Source organism: Eleginops maclovinus, chromosome 11 (genome assembly GCF_036324505.1).
Source record: "Eleginops maclovinus isolate JMC-PN-2008 ecotype Puerto Natales chromosome 11, JC_Emac_rtc_rv5, whole genome shotgun sequence".
In the NCBI taxonomy this organism is placed as follows: Eukaryota; Metazoa; Chordata; class Actinopteri; order Perciformes; family Eleginopidae; genus Eleginops; species Eleginops maclovinus.
The window spans coordinates 9203811-9222032 of NC_086359.1; the positions used below are offsets into that span (position 1 = coordinate 9203811).

The 18222-nt window shown below is 40.6% G+C and overlaps 2 protein-coding genes across 4 annotated transcripts; one reads left to right on the plus strand and one right to left on the minus strand.

Moving 5' to 3' along the window:
• Positions 1-158: 158 nt before the first annotated feature.
• cxcl19 (chemokine (C-X-C motif) ligand 19) lies at positions 159-3654 on the minus strand. The gene is made up of 3 exons (XM_063894312.1): positions 3448-3654; positions 1140-1275; positions 159-753 (listed from the first exon to the last, which is right to left on the minus strand). Exons 1-3 carry the CDS (start codon positions 3497-3499, stop codon positions 624-626), a joined length of 318 nt encoding a protein of 105 aa, XP_063750382.1. The 5' UTR covers positions 3500-3654; the 3' UTR covers positions 159-623.
• Positions 3655-8988: 5334 nt separating this feature from the next.
• LOC134872783 (protein mono-ADP-ribosyltransferase PARP15-like) lies at positions 8989-18206 on the plus strand. Of its 3 annotated transcripts, XM_063896217.1 has the most exons (12): positions 11342-11571; positions 11823-12048; positions 12133-12187; positions 12296-12442; positions 12545-12604; positions 12695-12871; positions 12946-13128; positions 13213-13830; positions 14152-14288; positions 14382-14562; positions 14875-15150; positions 16748-18206. In XM_063896217.1, the coding sequence occupies exons 2-12, from the start codon at positions 11953-11955 to the stop codon at positions 16756-16758; spliced, it is 1941 nt and encodes a 646-aa protein (XP_063752287.1). In that variant the 5' UTR covers positions 11342-11571; positions 11823-11952; the 3' UTR covers positions 16759-18206. The 3 variants fall into 3 exon arrangements, 2 of the variants coding, with proteins under 2 accessions (XP_063752287.1, XP_063752286.1); XM_063896216.1 differs by lacking the exon at positions 16748-18206 and having other exon boundaries at positions 14875-16741; XR_010166857.1 differs by lacking the exons at positions 12545-12604; positions 12695-12871; positions 12946-13128; ... (3 more) ...; positions 14875-15150; positions 16748-18206 and adding exons at positions 8989-9263; positions 9367-9491; positions 9731-11245 and having other exon boundaries at positions 11335-11571; positions 12296-12445.
• Positions 18207-18222: the final 16 nt, after the last annotated feature.

Sequence of the window (18222 nt, forward strand, 5' to 3'; positions counted from 1 at the left end):
AAAGGACCACGGGTCGGGAATCGAACCTGGGTCACCGGCGTACGGTGCAGGTGCCCCAGCCAGTTGCCAACAGAGTTTCATATCTGAGGGCTGTTTCATTTGAGCAAAATTCTCATCTGGAGATTTCATATTTCACATTAAACGCAAGGCAGGAGACATTTTACTTTTTAAACCTTTATTTGTTTGCTCAAATTGGACACTACAGCGCCAACATTGGGAAAAGGGGTTTAACAGAGCAAGTGATTTTTGCTTCACAAAGTAAAGAAAAGGATGTCACATGTTATGAATATTACATATTAAATGCTACATAGTGTCTGCATCCGACATACAACCAAAAGTTATATAAAGAGGAACAGTTTATACTCATTCACACTAACAAATTCAACATCATGCGCACATTCCTTACTTACTTGTTAGTAATGCTTAGACAAACAGTGCTATTTACACACTTCCTGTAATCCCTTGAGCCAAAAAGAGCATTCAGCCAACACTAACACTATAAATAAGCTAAACAAACTGTTTAATATGAATTAAACAGGTACAACAGCAAGGCTCATCGTTGCAGACAGACACTTCTTTCTGACAGATTTTATTGCACATTCTTTCTGGTCCTTATAAGGAGATTATGCTTGAATGTTAAGAGGGGATTGTCCTCCCTGATGAAGTTGTTTTTCAAGAACAAAGTGGATGAGCTTCTTCACCCAGGAAGCCCGGGGGTTCAGGCACACTTTGTCTCCGCTCACCAGTCCAGCTCTGTCCAAAGATAATCAAGTCATAACCAGGTTTTTTTTAGAAACACAGAGATTGTGTTTCCAAAAGTCGACTGCCTGCAAGAGTTTCTGCTGTCCTATGTAAATGTTGATGCCTACAAAATGATCTCAGTTCATTAGAAAAATACGTAACACAAATGGCATGAGGATGAGTTTACACCACTACACTTGTTTTACCTTACCTTACCTTTACCTTGACCGTTATTAGGACTCTTCATTGGTACCATGATGAGCATTCAATAAGTGTACACATTTGCCAAACAATCACCAGGGTAATAATACAGATAGAAATTAGGAATCTGTTAAATAAATAAGAGAAAATTAAAAAAAGAGACTTTATTAAACATTCCTCAACATGAAGGCACTTACATGACTTCTATGTCGGGGCAGTGGGGCCCTTCAGGGACCAGCTTGATGCTCCTCAGTTTGTTCGGCGGGATGATTCTCGACTCCACCTGAACGCACCGGCAGCGAGTGTTGTAATCTCTGCCGATCGGCGGCATTCCTGTCATCAAAAGACATTTAGTCAGGTTTTACAGCATTTCGATAAAGTGTCAGAACAGGGAGATGACCTAAAGTGTTTTGAGGCTTTTAGTAATTAGATTTTTTGTTTAATTATCTCTTGTTTTGTTTGTTGAAATATCAGGTTAGCGGTTGAGAAATCCTGTCAGTAGCCTATTGCAAAATATCCAGTGATCCTAGCATATTGAAATACGTAAATCCCACGTCTGATGACCTTTTTTGTTTTGCTGAGAATTTGTCAGAATTCGCCAGAGGTCACATTGATGTTTGCATAGTCCAAGAAATGAAATGCTGACAGGTCCACACTCTAAAGGCTTTCATCACTACACACTGCTGCTGGGTTGCTACAAGGAATACTTCCACATTTTTTCCTTTAGTCATCTTCCTGTTCACTACATCGTACATTCTCCAAGTCATGATGTAAAAGTTTGCTGGGTTACACAATTGGGTTCATCAAGGTGAACACCAGTCGAGTTCTTGAATGCATTTTAAAAAGCTAAAAAAGCAGACACTATATGTCAGAGGCAAATATTGTACTCTCGACTTTAAATTGGAGGCATATTGATATATTTAAAATTGATATAAAAATATCATGTCAATAAATATGAGACATTTGGATCATGGACGGTTCTCCAACGGTGGCCAGTGCCCCTGTAACAATGACCTTTGACCCGATTTTTTGTTTAATTATCTCTTGTTTTGTTTGTTGAAATATCAGGTTAGCAGTTGAGAAATCCTGTCAGTAGCCTATTGCAAAATATCCAGTGATCCTAGCATATTGAAATACGTAAATCCCACGTCTGATGACCTTTTTTGTTTTGCTGAGAATTTGTCAGAATTCGCCAGAGGTCACATTGATGTTTGCATAGTCCAAGAAATGAAATGCTGACAGGTCCACACTCTAAAGGCTTTCATCACTACACACTGCTGCTGGGTTGCTACAAGGAATACTTCCACATTTTTTCCTTTAGTCATCTTCCTGTTCACTACATCATATATTCTCCAAGTCATGATGTAAAAGTTTTCTGGGTTACACAATTGGGTTCATCAAGGTGAACACCAGTCGAGTTCTTGAATGCATTTTAAAAAGCTAAAAAAGCAGACACTATATGTCAGAGGCAAATATTGTACTCTCGACTTTAAATTGGAGGCATATTGATATATTTAAAATTGATATAATAATATCATGTCAATAAATATGAGACATTTGGATCATGGACGGTTCTCCAACGGTGGCCAGCGCCCCTGTAACAATGACCTTTGTCCCGCCTTTACCCTCCTCTCCAAAAGAAGCGTTTGTAATGATAACACAATTTGAGCCGAAGTGAACTCGACCGCAGTTTGTTTTTCAAAATGTATTTAATAACATTTTAGCTACTGACACAAATTCTGTTTGCTATGACTTTATACAAAACAAAACATGTTGAACACTGTCTTTCGTCTCATATGTCCCGCATATACTGTATGTGACCCTCTCATAAAAAAAACTGGCCCCAGAATGGCCCCCCAAGTAAAATCGGTCTACCACCGCCACTGGTTTGGATAGATAACACAGTAAAGAAATTGAGTTCCCCCTTGATCATTTTTATGCTAAATGTGAACCATTACTTTTAATACTTCAAGAACATCTAGCTGATACTTATTATTTAATTTTACTAGAGTGACATTTGACACTTTGGCCAACACAGGCTTTTCAGATCACAACATGTATATTATAATGGAACGATAAAACAACCAAGTTTAAAGCCTCTGCAAGTTGATAGTTATACTACAGAAAAAAGAACAGACTCCAATAGCTAGAAAAAATGTCAAAGGAAATCTTAAATGCTGCAAAAAGTGATCAACAATTAATTTACCTGCAAAAACACAGCTTTGGTTATTTTATGTTTTAGTGTATTGCAATACAATGTGGACCTTTAGCTATGTTTCTCAAGGGAACATTTAGGATACAGGTAAGCTAATTGTTGCTCCAGCAGTTCCACTGACTCACTGCTAAAATGATCTAATAGGTAATGGCTTTTACATGGTGTTTAATAGCGTCAGTATTCTGCAAGCAACACGTCTGTATCTGCAGTACACCCGTCATTCTAAAATCCCGAGCTTTAGTAGTTTATTTAAACACAGCAATACGAAGTCAAAGTAGTTGTGCTCTTACCGTAAGCAAGGACAATCAGGGACCCAAACGCAAGCAGGATGCAGAGCTTCATCTTGTTTATGCAGCGACTTGTTGTCAACTCAGACTGGTATCATACCGCTGCCAGAGAACATGTATATATACACCCTTCTCCAACAAGACGATCATGTGCTTCATAAAAGCACAAGACGTGGGAAATTAAGAAAAAACCCAAATCGTGTGTGTGTGTGTTTGCGCACGTTGGTTTCACTTTGGTGCATTCACATGTGCAGCAGAAGGCAGTCATGGGATGGTGAGTTCAGGGACAGACAAGAGGCCCAGTTGAAGGTGAGTTCGTGGTTTGCAGATCCAGACGGAGTTTGTCTGTCTGAACGGCTTCATGGCTCTTCTGCTTGTCTTATCGCAACCCTGGATTTTCCCTCGGGCTCAAAGATGAAATGATACAATAATAAACACATAAATTACTGTATGCATATCACGGTTTGACCCGCAGCTGCTACTTGTTGTTTTTTGTTCCTCTGGGCTTGTTCTGACCCTTTATGTACAGCACAATAGAGTCACTATGTGAAAGAGTATTTCAGGGTTACTTCTTGCACTGTTGTCAATATGTTTGCAGAATTTTGTTCTGTGTTATCAAGTGGATTAAATGACTTTATGTCATGTGAAATGGGTCACTCATGGCAAATTTACAGAGAATTATCACCCAATTCAGCTGTTTCCTTCTGCTCCTTTGAGCGTTTTTGCTTCTTTCAGCTTGTTGTTTTGGTTTTAAGGCTCAATTTTACAGTTTTGGTTCACTGTTGCGTCTCAAGTCAACATTGTTTTCAGCAAAATAGCTTGGGAAGGTCTCTGTACGTAACCAGGCCACAGGTAATGGCAGTGAGATACAGATACAGACCAGCTGATGAACAGAGTTGAGCGTTTGGCCTTTAAAGACGCAGGCATTTCCTTTAGATTTGGTCAGGAACAAAAATGATCAAACAAGCGAGAGAATATTTGACTAACATTTATCAAAGCCAGGAAAATAACTCAGAATACATTATAGTGACTAGTTAAGTCGTTTCGAGGAGTTCTTGTTTTATACATATTATTTTTGTACTGTTTGAAAATTCCCCAAATGTTGCCACCCTGTAAACAGCACTAAAAACATGAACACTTCATTCATTTCACTTTCGCACTCGGGTGCCATTTCAATTCAATTCACAATAATTCAACTATCACCTGGTATTTGTCTTAATTTGTCTTAAGGAGAGCTTTTTACAAGCTATGCAGTTTCAAAAACACTCATCTGGGAAATAGATATTAATTTGATAATATATAAACTAGTCAGAAGAAACACTTGTACAGCATTAACCAACATCTACACTGGTTCAATAGAGGAGGTTTGAGGCTATACAGATTCATTGACATTGAAAATATAATATAGAGTTTTGTTTGAAGTCTATTTCTCTGAGTTTATTTGTCCGAACGTTCCTTCCTGTTTCTGTTCATCAAAGTTCAGTAAGTGCAATGGTGGCAAACATAACAACCACAATCATATTTGGCTGACAAAGCACTTACAGCCTTGAGAAATATTGCTCCCTCATGATTGAAGGCATGTGTCTTTATCAGACATTGGGGTCAGTAATGTGGGATAACAGTGGGTCATCATGCAAAGCCTCAAGAACACATGACTGTCAGAAATACAGCCATGTATTACAGTATGACTTGGCAAAATTGTAAACAAAAAAAAAACCCTTTTAGTGGGAATATCCACCTGAACAACGTAAATACTATTATATTGCTTACTTTAGATAACTGTGATTTCAATGTGGAGTTCCAGAGACCAAATTCTTCACCCCCCCTGTCTGTTTCTACTTCCGGTCTCTGTGTCTTATGTGGAAGCGGGTAATATAGAGTTGTGTTGATTTAGTTTCGCCTAGCCTTGCCCTTTGCTACCTGAATAAAAGCTATGTTTCTGTTGAACTGTTGTCTGCATTTGACTCTAAACCCCGACAGACGGACCGACACAGAACAAAAAGTGTTTTCAAAATGTACGTTGATGTATTTTTTATTACTTATTAAGTTTTACAGTATTTCATCAATAGCATCACATGACAGTAGTGTACATTATTATTGCATTATATACAACATACATTTCACAATAAAACAAAGGTCTAAAAAATGAACCAAAACAACAGTGCACATAGTGTACCATTATTTTAAAACGTCCTTACTAAACCTCACATTAGGATGTAAAAACGCCTCAGTCACATCGAGCACAAGTATTAAACAGATGCAACTACAACCTGAAGGTTTATCAAGAAAGTGTGCAGTGCAGGTCTTTTTACAAATTGGTTTCATTGCATTGGTGATAGGCACATTTGCAGTATGACCATGTTGGTGCTACTCATGCTGGGGTTGATGTTGTGGTTGTTTAGGGGCTGGTGGCGAGGTATTGTTGGATTGTTGGTAGAGTTGTTTTGCTCCTCATATTAGCCGTTTTTTCTTTCTGCCTGTAAAGAAAACACATCATGTTCAATTAGAAAATGTAAGACTTAAAAAAAGACTTTATGCCTAGTTACACATCAACATGAACAAACGTCTACTTCCAGGTTGAAGGTGTGTATTTAAGATATGTGACTTCATTCAACGCTGTATTAATATCCTTTTAAGAAAGTACTTCAGACCCCCTTATAATCAAATGTAGATTTTCTTCTGCAGAAGTCATTTAATTATCTCATGGACCCCCATGCTTGTCTGAAAAATTAAGTAATCCAAGTGTAATTACATGCAACTGCTTTGTCTTCAATATACACAGACGGTGACAAAGTCCTGATTTACAGAGCAATAACAATAACCCCCCTGATTTCTCTTTATGTACGAAAGCTTTTTCTTTTCCAATTACATAAATATCACTTCAAGCTGTGTTGAACAATGGTAAATGATAGCACACCGAGTTAGAAAAACCTACCTTGATATTGCTAGCAAGAGTTTTTTGGTGAATTCTCCTTCAGGGTCGAGACAGTACGACTGCCTATCTTTCAGGACAACACTGTAGGAGAGAGAGGAAGCGTTAATGTGATACAATTCAAAGCAACACTGAAAGAAACCATTAATCAACACTTGAAATTGTGTTCATGTTAAAGTAAATACTAACATGACTTCTCTCCTTTTGCAGATGTGACGAGGTGGAAGGTCCTTGACATTAGCAATGAGGGCAATATTTATGGTCCTTCTGGTTGTTAAACACTGGCATTGCAAAATAACTGGAAAAAAATCAGCACAAAAGTGAAGGTGAATGAATGCAGAAATACAACAAAAAGTTTAAAATGCTTTAAATAATTGATCACACTTACACGGTGAAGTGCAAATGGTCATGGTAATGCATGCCAGGAAAACGATGCAATGGATGGCAGTGTTCATCATCGATTGGTAGTGAAAGGAGATGATTTCCTCTCCTCTGTTCTGGTGAATCTCCCTGTGCTGTGTATCCTCCTCTGAGTGTGCAAGACCCATATTTTCTGAACCCTTTTTTATACCCTTGCAGTTTGATTTGGACTGTTTCCTGAGAAGTTCCTCAGAATCCACTATCAATCCCCATGACTCACTTCAACGGAAAAGTCGCTACTCATGATTAAGTTTGTTCATAAAGGAAGCAAAGCATTCATATTTTGAACTGTTCACATCTAGCTTCTTCTTTTTTAAGTCTCAATTCCTCTGCTATTCGTGAACGCTATCTGTTGCATGTTATGCCTTTTTGGTGGTAACTGGAGCTTCACGACTTCTTCCTGGGTCCTTTATTTTCTATGGATTAGTCATTGTTTTCATGTGGATTGTCTATGTGGTTTTTTGGTTTGTTATCTGGCTGGACAATCGTTCACAGCCTCAAAACTAAAGGAAAGTAAACTCAGAAATCCGCCCTTTGGCAGAAAAATTCTTTCGAACCTTTTTAAACCTTCATTTGTTTATAACTTGGATCATTTTATTTTAAATCCAAGTCTCTCACAAGGGAAACATACAATTTTAGCAGTGAAGCAACACTGTTCCCAATCTGGGAAGGATGTACTGGCACTAAATGTAGAGAAGACTGAGATTCCTTTCGTGAAGGGAAGAGTGTAGATGGACCTTTCCAACACTGTTTTGATCCCAGTTTGCCTTACAGTCAGGAAACAGGCTGTTAACCTCGTCGTTCTCAGGATTAGATTGCAGCAGTGACCTTGTAACTATTAGAAAGCAAAATAACCCTAAAGAGGCCCTATTATGCTTAACTGAGTTTCCCCTTCCCTGTAGTGTGTTATATGACTTTTTGTGCATGTAAATGTTCTGCAAAGGCTCAAATCAAAGTTGTCCGCCAACCACCCACCTCCCCTGCCTGAAACGTGTCAATTGGACACCTTTGTTCACTTCCGTAACTTAGTGTCCTTCTATTGGCTAGCGCTCAACACATTGTACTTGATAGGCTAAGGGGCGGGACATCTCTAAGCGGTTGACAGAAACGACCTGCTAACCAATCAGAGCAGACTGGGTTCTGGTTTCAGACGGAGGGTGAAAAGAGGTGCTGCAGGGTTAGGAGGCACAGGCAGAATGAGAACAATAAAGAGCTTGGAGAAAGCATGGAGACATGTCACAGTAGAGACACTGAATACACCTGAAAACGAGCAAAGCTTAAATTTCAGCTAAGATGTTAAAATCATGAAGCACATTTGTCCTGAGATTTAAAAAAGTGTACAGTATATAATATGTGTATTATCTTATGTTATGTTTGTTATTATCATTTTACTCGGCTGTTGAAACCACCGCATGAGGTTGTAAAGTTTAGTTGCATTTGTAGACTGGAAGCTCAGAATGTTTAGTTGAAGTACGACATCTAGTGGGTGTGCGGTGGTAATGCTGGTTTGTCACCAGATCTTTTTTAGTCTTTGGTTTGTATTACTTTGTGTGAAAAACTCAACACAGCCCGACAGAAATAATTGATTTCAGGAGATTATTGTCCCACCTCTCTCTGCCCTCACTTCCTCTCATTTGAACTATCTACTAATACATAACATGCTTTAAACAAAACTAGTTCTTCCACATCATTGGTGGAATACCTATTATTTTTTCACTATACAAGTCGTTTTTTTCATCCCAATCATCAACTTTATCCCCACTATTTCAACATGAGCACGGTTAACTTACAATGAGATGGAAATGACTTGGCGTGTGCATTCAGGTACGCCCAAAACAAATATGGGGATGTGAATGGGGAAATTATAAAACGCTTACAGTAATTGAAATCAAAATATAACCTTTGTCACCTGAAGGGTTATAAATGTAGGGCTGTCATATTGTTGCTTTTGTAATGACCAGATAAGCCCTTTTATGGCTCATTTAACTTCAGTCTTTATGATCTCACAAACTAAACTGTCAGCATCAGCAGGTAGGCCTAACCTTTTTCTTCAAGCAAGCCACCCAAATGTTCGTCTTATCAACATCATATAAAACAAGCTCATAAATGTTATCATCATGACTGCCTTACCGCAAAAAACGTAATAATAAATCTGTCATTGGGTGTGTCTACATGAGGAACTGAACAGAAAAGAGGTAAAGTGAAAGTAACACAACTGGAGTGCTGTAGGTTGTTCTAGGCACGTAAGAAGCACCACACCTTTTACAACTTTTGAAGCTCAGAATCGCAGGTAAAATGGATGAATTCAAACATCCTCTGTTCTTTGAGGCGAAAGACATGACAGACAGAGAGATCGCGAAAGTCTCGAGGTACTTTCAGAAAAGACGGGATTCCGGTGGAGGTGATTGTGGTATGATTGAAAAGGCTGGAGGCAACACGTATAAAATCTGTTTCAAGGAAATAGAAGGTAAGGAATCCTATTTAGTTCGATTAGTAATGTGTAGTATATACTGCAAGTTGTGGTTTGGAGGTCAGATGTTGTTGAGACCTTGGTATTTTTGTTTCCACAGACCAGGAAAGGGTTTTGCAGAGGAAGTTACATCATATTTCTCTTCCTTCTGGCGAATTATGTCTAAATGTGACTCGAAGTTATTGCCCAGAGAACTTTGATCAGCCTTCTACAAGTCAACAGAAGGTATGCAAACATTCTGCGCCAGCCTTTTTGTAGTTTACGGGAAAAGATACGTCACAGTCAAATGAGTTGCCAAATCGGTTTGAGGGGAATTCCTATCAGTCAACATCTATCAATAACAATGTTAACTACATTGCAGTGCTGTTGTAAAAGCACCTTAATTAAAGTTGTATAATATATTATGATTTACAGATACATTACCTTAAATTAATGAATGTGTTCAAATGTTCCTTTTTCTTCAGACACTGAAAAAAGTCAACACAAAAGGCCTTGAGAAGATATTCCAGCTAGATATTTTCCTCATGTATTTCCTGAGAGACAATGTTAAAGCATACACACTCTTACAGAAACAACTGTCATGTATCGGATGTCAAGTAGAGTTACATTTCGATGAGGAGGAGACGGTGGTAAGGGGGGATATTGAAAAGGGTCCTGGAGGAGCTTTTGGTGCTGCAGAGAAGTGGGAGTTACAGGTCGATCGAGTCATCATCTCTCTCACCGAGAGCTACCTCTGCTATCATGTGGTTGAGCAGAAAAAAGCCCAAATCCTACGGCAGGACCTCTCCTTTGTGACAGATGATATTAAAGTGTACAAAGAGGGCGGTTATCCTGTGGTTGTGGGAGAAACTGAGACTGTGAATGCGAAAATAGCAATGCTGGAAAAGAACCTCCCAACCCGGAAGGAGTTACCTATTGTGGAGAAGCTGTTCAAGCTGGTAGAAGAAGTGTTTAGTGGAGAAATGCGCGCACAATACCCAGAAGTTAAGGTCACCATAGGCAGCGCCATGGTGACCTTAGAGGGGCCTGACAAGGAGGTGCAATCAGGAGCCGACAAACTTGAGGAGCTGAATAAAAAGGTAAAGGAAAAGCGACTTAAACTATCACCAGCCCTGTTGCTCTTTATAAAATCCAGCGGTGCCGTATCCAAGTACCAGGCCCGCTTCCAGCAGCGCCTAAGAAATCCTGTTTCCTTAGAGGTTGGGTCAGAGCTGGTCATGTCCAGTTTGTCCTCTGATGCCCTAGATGAGGCCGAGGCAACGCTGCAGAGAGATTTTGATGTGGCCAATGTCCCGCTGCAGGCGGCTCTAGCTGCAACTTCAGATCTATGTAGAGTTAGGGAAATGCTCTTTAAAGCCAAGAACGAGGCTAACTCTCGAGAGCTCAGAGTGGACGTCAGCTTCATGCCAGGAATCGATGGAACTCCTAACACCAAAGTACATCTGGTGGGCTACAGAGAAAATGTGAATAAGCTCAAAGAGGTTCTGCATGACTACCAGATCGACCAAGTCTGGACACAAGAACTTCTAAATGTACCGAATCCTGAACTGCTTGACTGTTTTGATAAGATTTTGGTAATAATTGGCATGAAGCAGGACAAAGTGACCTTGAAAGTCTCGCTTTTACCATACCCTTGTGTTGTTGTCTCTGGTCCCTGTCGCCTGGTCAAAGAGGCCCAGCAGGACCTGATCTCAGCTCTAGCTAGTCTGACATCCGACACTTTGATTCTGGATGGACCAGGGGCTCAGCAGTACTTCCAAGCAGAAGGTAAAGTGAGCAAGGAGTTGGTAGAGAGCTCATTTCAGGTTATAGTCAAGGAACAGCAAGGTGTGCCAAGTAAACCAAGAAGCATCAGCAGCCCTGTAACCAGCGGCTTGGCACCCGGACCGCTCCCCGGATTGCTCTGCAGAACTACTGGTAGCAATGTGGCCATGAAGACGAGCCTGGAGATCAAGCTTGGCAGTCTGATAGATGCTCAGGTTTGAACATTTTTGCTTAGCTATAATTATATTAATGAAAGCAGCAGTACAATCACTCACATTTATATTGTTCCACACTGTTTCCACAGGGGAATGTGATGGTGGTCCCCATGCTCAACATGAACCTCGCTTCTACTATGATTGGAAAATGTCTGATTCAAAAAGCCGGGAATGCAATCAAGTCAAAGTTTGACTCAGTGGCAGCGATTTGTACCGTTGCTCCTGGTGAAGTCCTGCAAGTGGATGCGCCTCCATCTCTGGGCTGCTCCAAGCTCTACTTCATTGAGTGCTCACCATGGGATGGAGTCAGAGGTCCGAGTGTGGAGGTAAAGTTAAATATGTTATGGATTTAATACTGTTGCAAAGAAAAACACGGGCAAAGGCTGAGTTCAAATTCAAGTTTCACATGCTGCGTTCAAACGGCATAGATTAGAGCAAAGAACATGGCTAACTGAAATCTGTACCTTATTATTGTTGCTTTTAACAACCGATCTTCTAAAAACACAAGCACAGCAAGTATTGTGCAATGCAGGGTAACTTTTCTGATTTCTGTCTGTTTCTGATTTTTGTTTTGCAGGCACTTGGTAAAGGCCTGAAGACATGTTTGGACCTTTGCGTACAGCAGCGCTATAACTCAGTTGCCTTTCCGATTATTGGACCCTGGAGCAGTTTTAAAATACCCAACGAAAGAGGCCATTCAAGTGCTGATGGAGAACATTCGCCAGTTTGGATTATCTGCGTCCCCTGGGTCTCTCACCACCATCCAGATCTTCATTAAACCAGGCTATCCTGACTCTGAGGAGGTGACTATGATCACTTGTTTTTTAAGATGTGTAAATGCGTGATTTCTTGACACAAGTGTTTAATGCTGCTGTTTTTATTTACAGTGCTACGAGGATGTCTACAGGCACCCTGGCCTAAATCTGAACCAAGAAGGACAAGGTGAAGTGCTTAACTTAAGTATTTAGCAATTGTCATCAGCATATTCAATGGCCAATACAAAAAAAAATCTGGCAAACATTAAATATATTGGGGCGTTCCTTATCTTAGCAATCTTTAGGTCCCTCACCAGTGACCTCGATGAAATCACAATGACAGTGGGCGGCGGGGTTAAACTACAACTGGTGTTTGGTGACATCACCAATGAGACGACAGATGCTGTGGTGAACACGACCAACTTTGTGGATTTCCAGAATGGTGAGTGAGAACTAAGGTGCTAAGATGCTAAGAGGCAGAAAAGTACTGTATGTAGCTAAAAAGTTACATCCCACCACTGATTTTAAAAATGACGGTTTTCAGGTGTGTGCAAGGACATCTTAACTGTAGCTGGACCAGACGTGGAGGCAGAGCTTAAAGCAGGTAAATAAAAAAAGAACCTGCTAGACATTTTTAAGCAACACACACCTACAACTTCTTCAACCCAGCTCTCCTGTTTATTGTTGTGTGTAGCAAAAATCAGTCGCAGGGACGTTTTTGTATCCCAGTCGGGATCGTTCCCCTGCGAAGCCATTTTCCATGTCAGTGGAAAAAAGAATGCAATCGTCATCAAACAACTGGTGATTCGCATCGTTGAACAATGTGAGTCACATCAGTTCAAGTCAGTGGCCATACCTGCTATCTGTGCTGGTGAGTATTCTGTAACACTTCTATAGATATAAGGATAGAAATGTGTCAGGTCTACTCATTAAATTCATGTGTAGGAGCTGGTGGGATGGACCCTGGTCTTGTGGCAGCAGCCATCCTCCAAGGGGTCAAGGATGCCACGTCGTCCGTTCATCTTAATTTTCTCACAAACATCCGCCTCATCCTGATTAAGATCAACGTCTTCTTGGCCTTTAAAGAAGAAGCAATGCAAATGTTTTCCACAGCTGTGAGCAACAAAGGTGATTTACCTACCTAGAAATCTGTCGCTTTGTTCTTTTGGTATTGTGACTAATTATTATTGTCTCACATACCTCGCCTTGCAGTTCCTGTACCTCAGTTTCCTCAGGTACAACAACCACAGCCTCCTCCATCTGTGGGAGCAGATCTAAGCATCGTCTGTAACAGCTCTACAAGTCAGCAGTCCGTCTTCCAGGTTCTCGGTGTCTCCAGAAAGGATGTTGACGGTGCCAGGGCAAAGCTGAAGGACCTGTATCAGGCTCAGTGTTCTTCTCAAACCTTCAAACAGGAGGAACTGAAAAGCCTCACCCAAGATGACTTGAAGGATCTGAAGCAGCTGGTGGAAACCGAGGGTCTGTATGTCGAGTTGAGCCAAGGCACCTTAAAAGTTAGCGGGCTAAAAGACGGCGTCAACAAGGTAACGCAGATGATCAACGCCTCTCTACATGGCAGCCTCATAAGACAGGCGAGAGTCAGGGAGGAGAAGGATCTGTACGCCCGTGTGGCTTGGTGCATCTTGGGACAAACAGGCAACTGGGAGAGGTTGCCCAAAACAGCCAATCACAACCTGGAGATTAACCACGTAGGAGAAAAGATAGTGGACGCTCTGGGCAACAAGTGGACGGTGGATCTGCCGAGGATGGAGGCAACAAAATATTTGGGTGGTAAAACGACAAATCTGAAACGACTTGAGCATCTGCCAGGTGAGAAGATGGTTTGAGGTGTTACAAACAGAGCCCTGCTTTATCAATTCTGGTGAACAAAAGTTTTGAAAAGTGAAAAAAATCCAAAACGTTCTGTCCAAAGATTTTGTATATATTTTGTATTTTGAAGTTGGAGAGCTAAGGAATTAAATCCTGTACCAAGTCATTGTCAATTCATTACAATGAAATGTCAATACATTAACAATGAGACAACGTCATAAACAAAGTGACAGGAGGCTAGTAAACCTTGTAGATATATCTCATTGGTTTTGGAAGCAAAGACCATTTACCTTCTCTCTCTTGTCCTCCAACTTCTCTCAGACTTCATCCTCCCGCTGTACTGGGACAACATGGCTGCCGGTGAAACGTTAAAGACGGTTGAACTCCTTCCTACCCATGCAGAGTACCGGACAGTGAAGGAGGCCTTCAAACGAACTGTCGGCAAGACCGTGCTGAAGGTAGGCGATTTCACCATCTTTTTTTTAGACATTGGGGTAGGGTCCACATGAGCTATTTATATCATGTCTTGGTTCTTTTTCTTTGATTGATAGATCGAGCGTTTGCAAAATGTCCATCTGCGGCGTGCCTATGAAGCGCAGAAGAAGCAAATCTCTGATAAGTACAAACAGCAGGGTGGAGAATGTGAAAAGCTCCTGTACCACGGGACGACGCAGGACAACTGTGAATCCATCATAAAAACTGGGTTCAACCGGCGCTTTTCTGGGCAGAACGGTAAGCATCTTTTTATTTATTCAGATCTAATCAGTGCTCTTGCATCCGTTTTTAGAAAGCATCATGTCCCACTCTATGTAGCGTAGGAGCTCTTATTGAGTTCGGACTATCTGTTGGTTATTAGTACTTATTGGATGATGGGAGAAAGCGTTGTCTATGTAAACACCAAAAGATCTTTCAGGAAGGAAGGTAAGAAAATACTTCTGGTCATTCAGCGACTGACATTTGAAGACTTTACTCACCATAAAAATGTAAATATTCAAGAGGTTAGAAAGGCTTATTGACAATTCCTTATTTCCTTTTATTTTTTAGCAACTTCTTTTGGTGAAGGAACCTACTTTGCTGTCAAAGCCAGCTACTCTGCTCACCCCACCTACTCCAAGCCAGCTGCTGACGGTTCCCAGCTCATGTTCGTCGCACGAGTGCTGACCGGCCTCTACACTCAGGGCCAAAGCGACATGAGGGTGCCTCCACCTGTCAGTGACCAGGACGGCCATGACCGCTACGACAGCGTGGTGGACAGAATGAACTGCCCCCAAATGTACGTCGTGTTTCATGATAACCAAGCGTACCCAGACTACCTCATCACTTTCAAGCAGTGGTGGGCCGTCAGGGCCAGCAAGGCCTTCTCTGCTGGCCTAAACATCAACAGAATATAAATTAAATTTTGATATATTTTTTCCACAAATACGTATTCAATTATTCCCCATAGTCTATTCTCTTCATTTTATAGCGTTCGTCTTGGCTGCGCTGCTTCCAGCCTCAGAACGAGATTTGGAGGGCTGGCCTTTATGTTAGAGCTTTTATCCAATCATATTTCAGCCATAATGTGTTGCTAGGGTCAAAGAAATCTGCCCTTAGGCCTTCAGAATCAACAGTGCGGGCGCCTGTAGCTTAAAGTGAACGCAAACAAAACTGTGGCGTTAACCAATCAGATTTCGAGGTGGCGACAACGGGCCAGCTAGCAGGCGTACGCTAACGTTAGCACGTGCACATCTTCTGATTGGATACGCACTATTGAGAGGCAGAGCTAGGCAGTAGGCAGAGCCATACAGTCTATGGGCAAAGCTAGCAAAACTAGAACTTGAGCGAGCTAATTTGTGTAGATTTCTACAAGCTATTTTTTTCAACCCACAATGGCTGAAGGAGGAGAAGAGATCAATTTGGTAGAAGATATAATTACAACGCCATTTTCAAAACGAACTTTTCAAGTAAAGCTACACATCTTGAAAAGGGAACGACCAACTCCAACGCTAGCGAGCCTAGCACAGCAGGGCAACTACGAGCGGTACCCCTGGCTCACAGCCTCCGAGAGGCACTGCAAATTGTACTGCCGGGAATGCCTGGTATTTGCAACTGATCGATTTGGTGTTTGGAGCCACACTAAATTTGCAAACTTGAGTTGTCTAACCAAGGCAGCAACGAGACACCAAAGCACAGCTGGGCACTTGGAAGCACTGGTGCTTTTGAAAACCTTTGGGGACACCCGAGTGGATCTACAGCTCAACGAACAAGTGCGCAGGGAAACGGAGCTCCACAACGAAAGGGTGAACAAAAATAGGGAAATATTGAAAGACTGATTGATTGTTTCCTGTTTTTGGGTAAACAGGAACTTCCATTTAGGGGACACGATGAAAGCGCCGAGTCCAGAAACAGAGGAAACTACGTGGAGCTTCTTTCTTTTCTTGCTGAGAACAACACAGATTTGCATTACCACCTGTACACAAACAACATGTTTACTGGGACGTCAGGCAAAATACAAAACGACCTGATTTATGCTATTGCTGAAGTGATGGGAGAAGAGATCAAAATGAAGATTAAAAAAGCACCCTTTGTCGCTGTTATGGTGGACGAGACGTCAGATGTGGGTAATGTAGCACAGCTGGCACTTGTCCTGCGTTATGTGACAGACACAGGTGTCAAGGTTTGTCAGATAATCTGATTAATTAAGTTAACTGTAAATGCTGATGTATTCATTATAAATGCTTCAGAAATATTAATATAACTCTGTTGTACTTGACTATGTTAAGGTGATGCAACGCCCGGTTATACTGCGTTTCTGTCTAAATGTATAGTTTCTAGAGCCATGGCGTCATAATGATGGTATTAAGAGGTGGAATAATTCAGGTAGGACTGTGTAGGACATCACTGAAGGCCTAGGTGTGAAATGCACAGCCCGCCACTGCTTTCAAGTGACCGTGAGGGAATAGGATTTATCATCCCGGGTGGGAATGTAGAGGAAAAAGCAATGAAAGATAGTTCTCCTAAAGTCATACGGTAAAAGAGTATGTGTACGTTGTATTAATTAACAAATATAAACATAAATTGAATGTGAATGTTCACAATGTCCGTGCAAAGCATTCAAAGTTTATATGTCAGATACCAGGATATGAATATGCTGAACAAACTGAAACGTTGACTTTAATTGAATGTATGTAAACAGATTTCACTTTATTAGGTTAGTTGAAAGCTATAATAATAAGTTGAAGAAACAAAATATTGTAGCTTTCAAATAACCTAAATAATTTGGGGGGGAAATCTGTTGACTTAATACATTTAATTAAAGTCAACTTTTGCATTTTTTCAGTTAAACTTAATCTGCTGTTTATTGTAAATCTACACCACGTTAACCAAACATCATCTTATATTTTAAATGAAACAATTCGTGTCCATATTTATTTACTGTTGTCTAAAACCAGGATAGAGCTTGCTGAGAATTTAAGGAGGAGTTAATAGGAGCACTTATAAACAATATACATGATGTCTGTAGGTGTCAAGGAAATATTCATTCTTTATTTGCACCAGTTCTATTGTTTAGATCTGAGGATAAATGATCCGATAGTCTGGGAAAGTATTGTTTAGGTATTAATTCTTAGAAATATTCCAGAGCCCAGTTTCTGAAGTTTTCTGCACTTTCACATAACTTTATATTTTTCCACATGAAGGATTATTCATCTCGGTATGAGAACGTTATGCCGATGCATTTTAGATATTGGATTACAAGATCTACTGTATCTGGTTTTGAATTTGATTTAAATTCACTGCCAATAAAAGCATTAATACAATTCAGAATCATTGATGCCTTCTGTACACACACACGCACACACACACACACACACACACACACACACACACACACACACACACACACACACACACACACACACACACACACACACACACACACACAAACACTATATGTTGTTGTGCCCGTTTGAATGTTTTTGTTGTTTGTGAGCACTAGATGGCGCAATAGGGCACCTTTTAGGTATTGAGGTGAACCCAAGGGCAGTGTGGTCAAACAGGTTTGCAAACACACACTGTTTCTGGGTTAATAAATGGTATTGATATCAAGAATGTCCTGGTCGTAATTGGACAGCGTACGTCTAACTGAAAATGACAGTATCAATCCATCAATCCATAGTTGTCACAAAATCATGCTGTTATTAACCTTTTATTTGGTCATTTGCACAAAAACAAATGTAAGGAAACTGATTTTATGAATCGATATGAAGAAGAGCTCTTTATGGTACTCAAGTGATTGATAATGCAGGTTTGACAATGTTAAAGCTGATTTAATAACTATTGTGTTGTATTGAATGAAACTAAAATGTAATGGGTAATTAAAACCAAATAACAACCTGCTTGTTTTGGTGTAAT

Coding starts and splice junctions, on each gene's coding strand:
- LOC134872783 (XM_063896216.1), top strand. CDS start 11,953: ATGGAGAACATTCGCCAGTTTGGATTATCTGCGTCCCCTGGGTCTCTC. Junction 12,188..12,295: donor TCTGAACCAAGAAGGACAAG/GTGAAGTGCTTA, acceptor TCCTTATCTTAG/CAATCTTTAGGTCCCTCACC. Junction 13,831..14,151: donor ACGACTTGAGCATCTGCCAG/GTGAGAAGATGG, acceptor AACTTCTCTCAG/ACTTCATCCTCCCGCTGTAC.
- cxcl19 (XM_063894312.1), bottom strand. CDS start 3,499: ATGAAGCTCTGCATCCTGCTTGCGTTTGGGTCCCTGATTGTCCTTGCT. Junction 1,276..3,447: donor CCTGATTGTCCTTGCTTACG/GTAAGAGCACAA, acceptor TTTTGATGACAG/GAATGCCGCCGATCGGCAGA. Junction 754..1,139: donor TGCCCCGACATAGAAGTCAT/GTAAGTGCCTTC, acceptor ATCTTTGGACAG/AGCTGGACTGGTGAGCGGAG.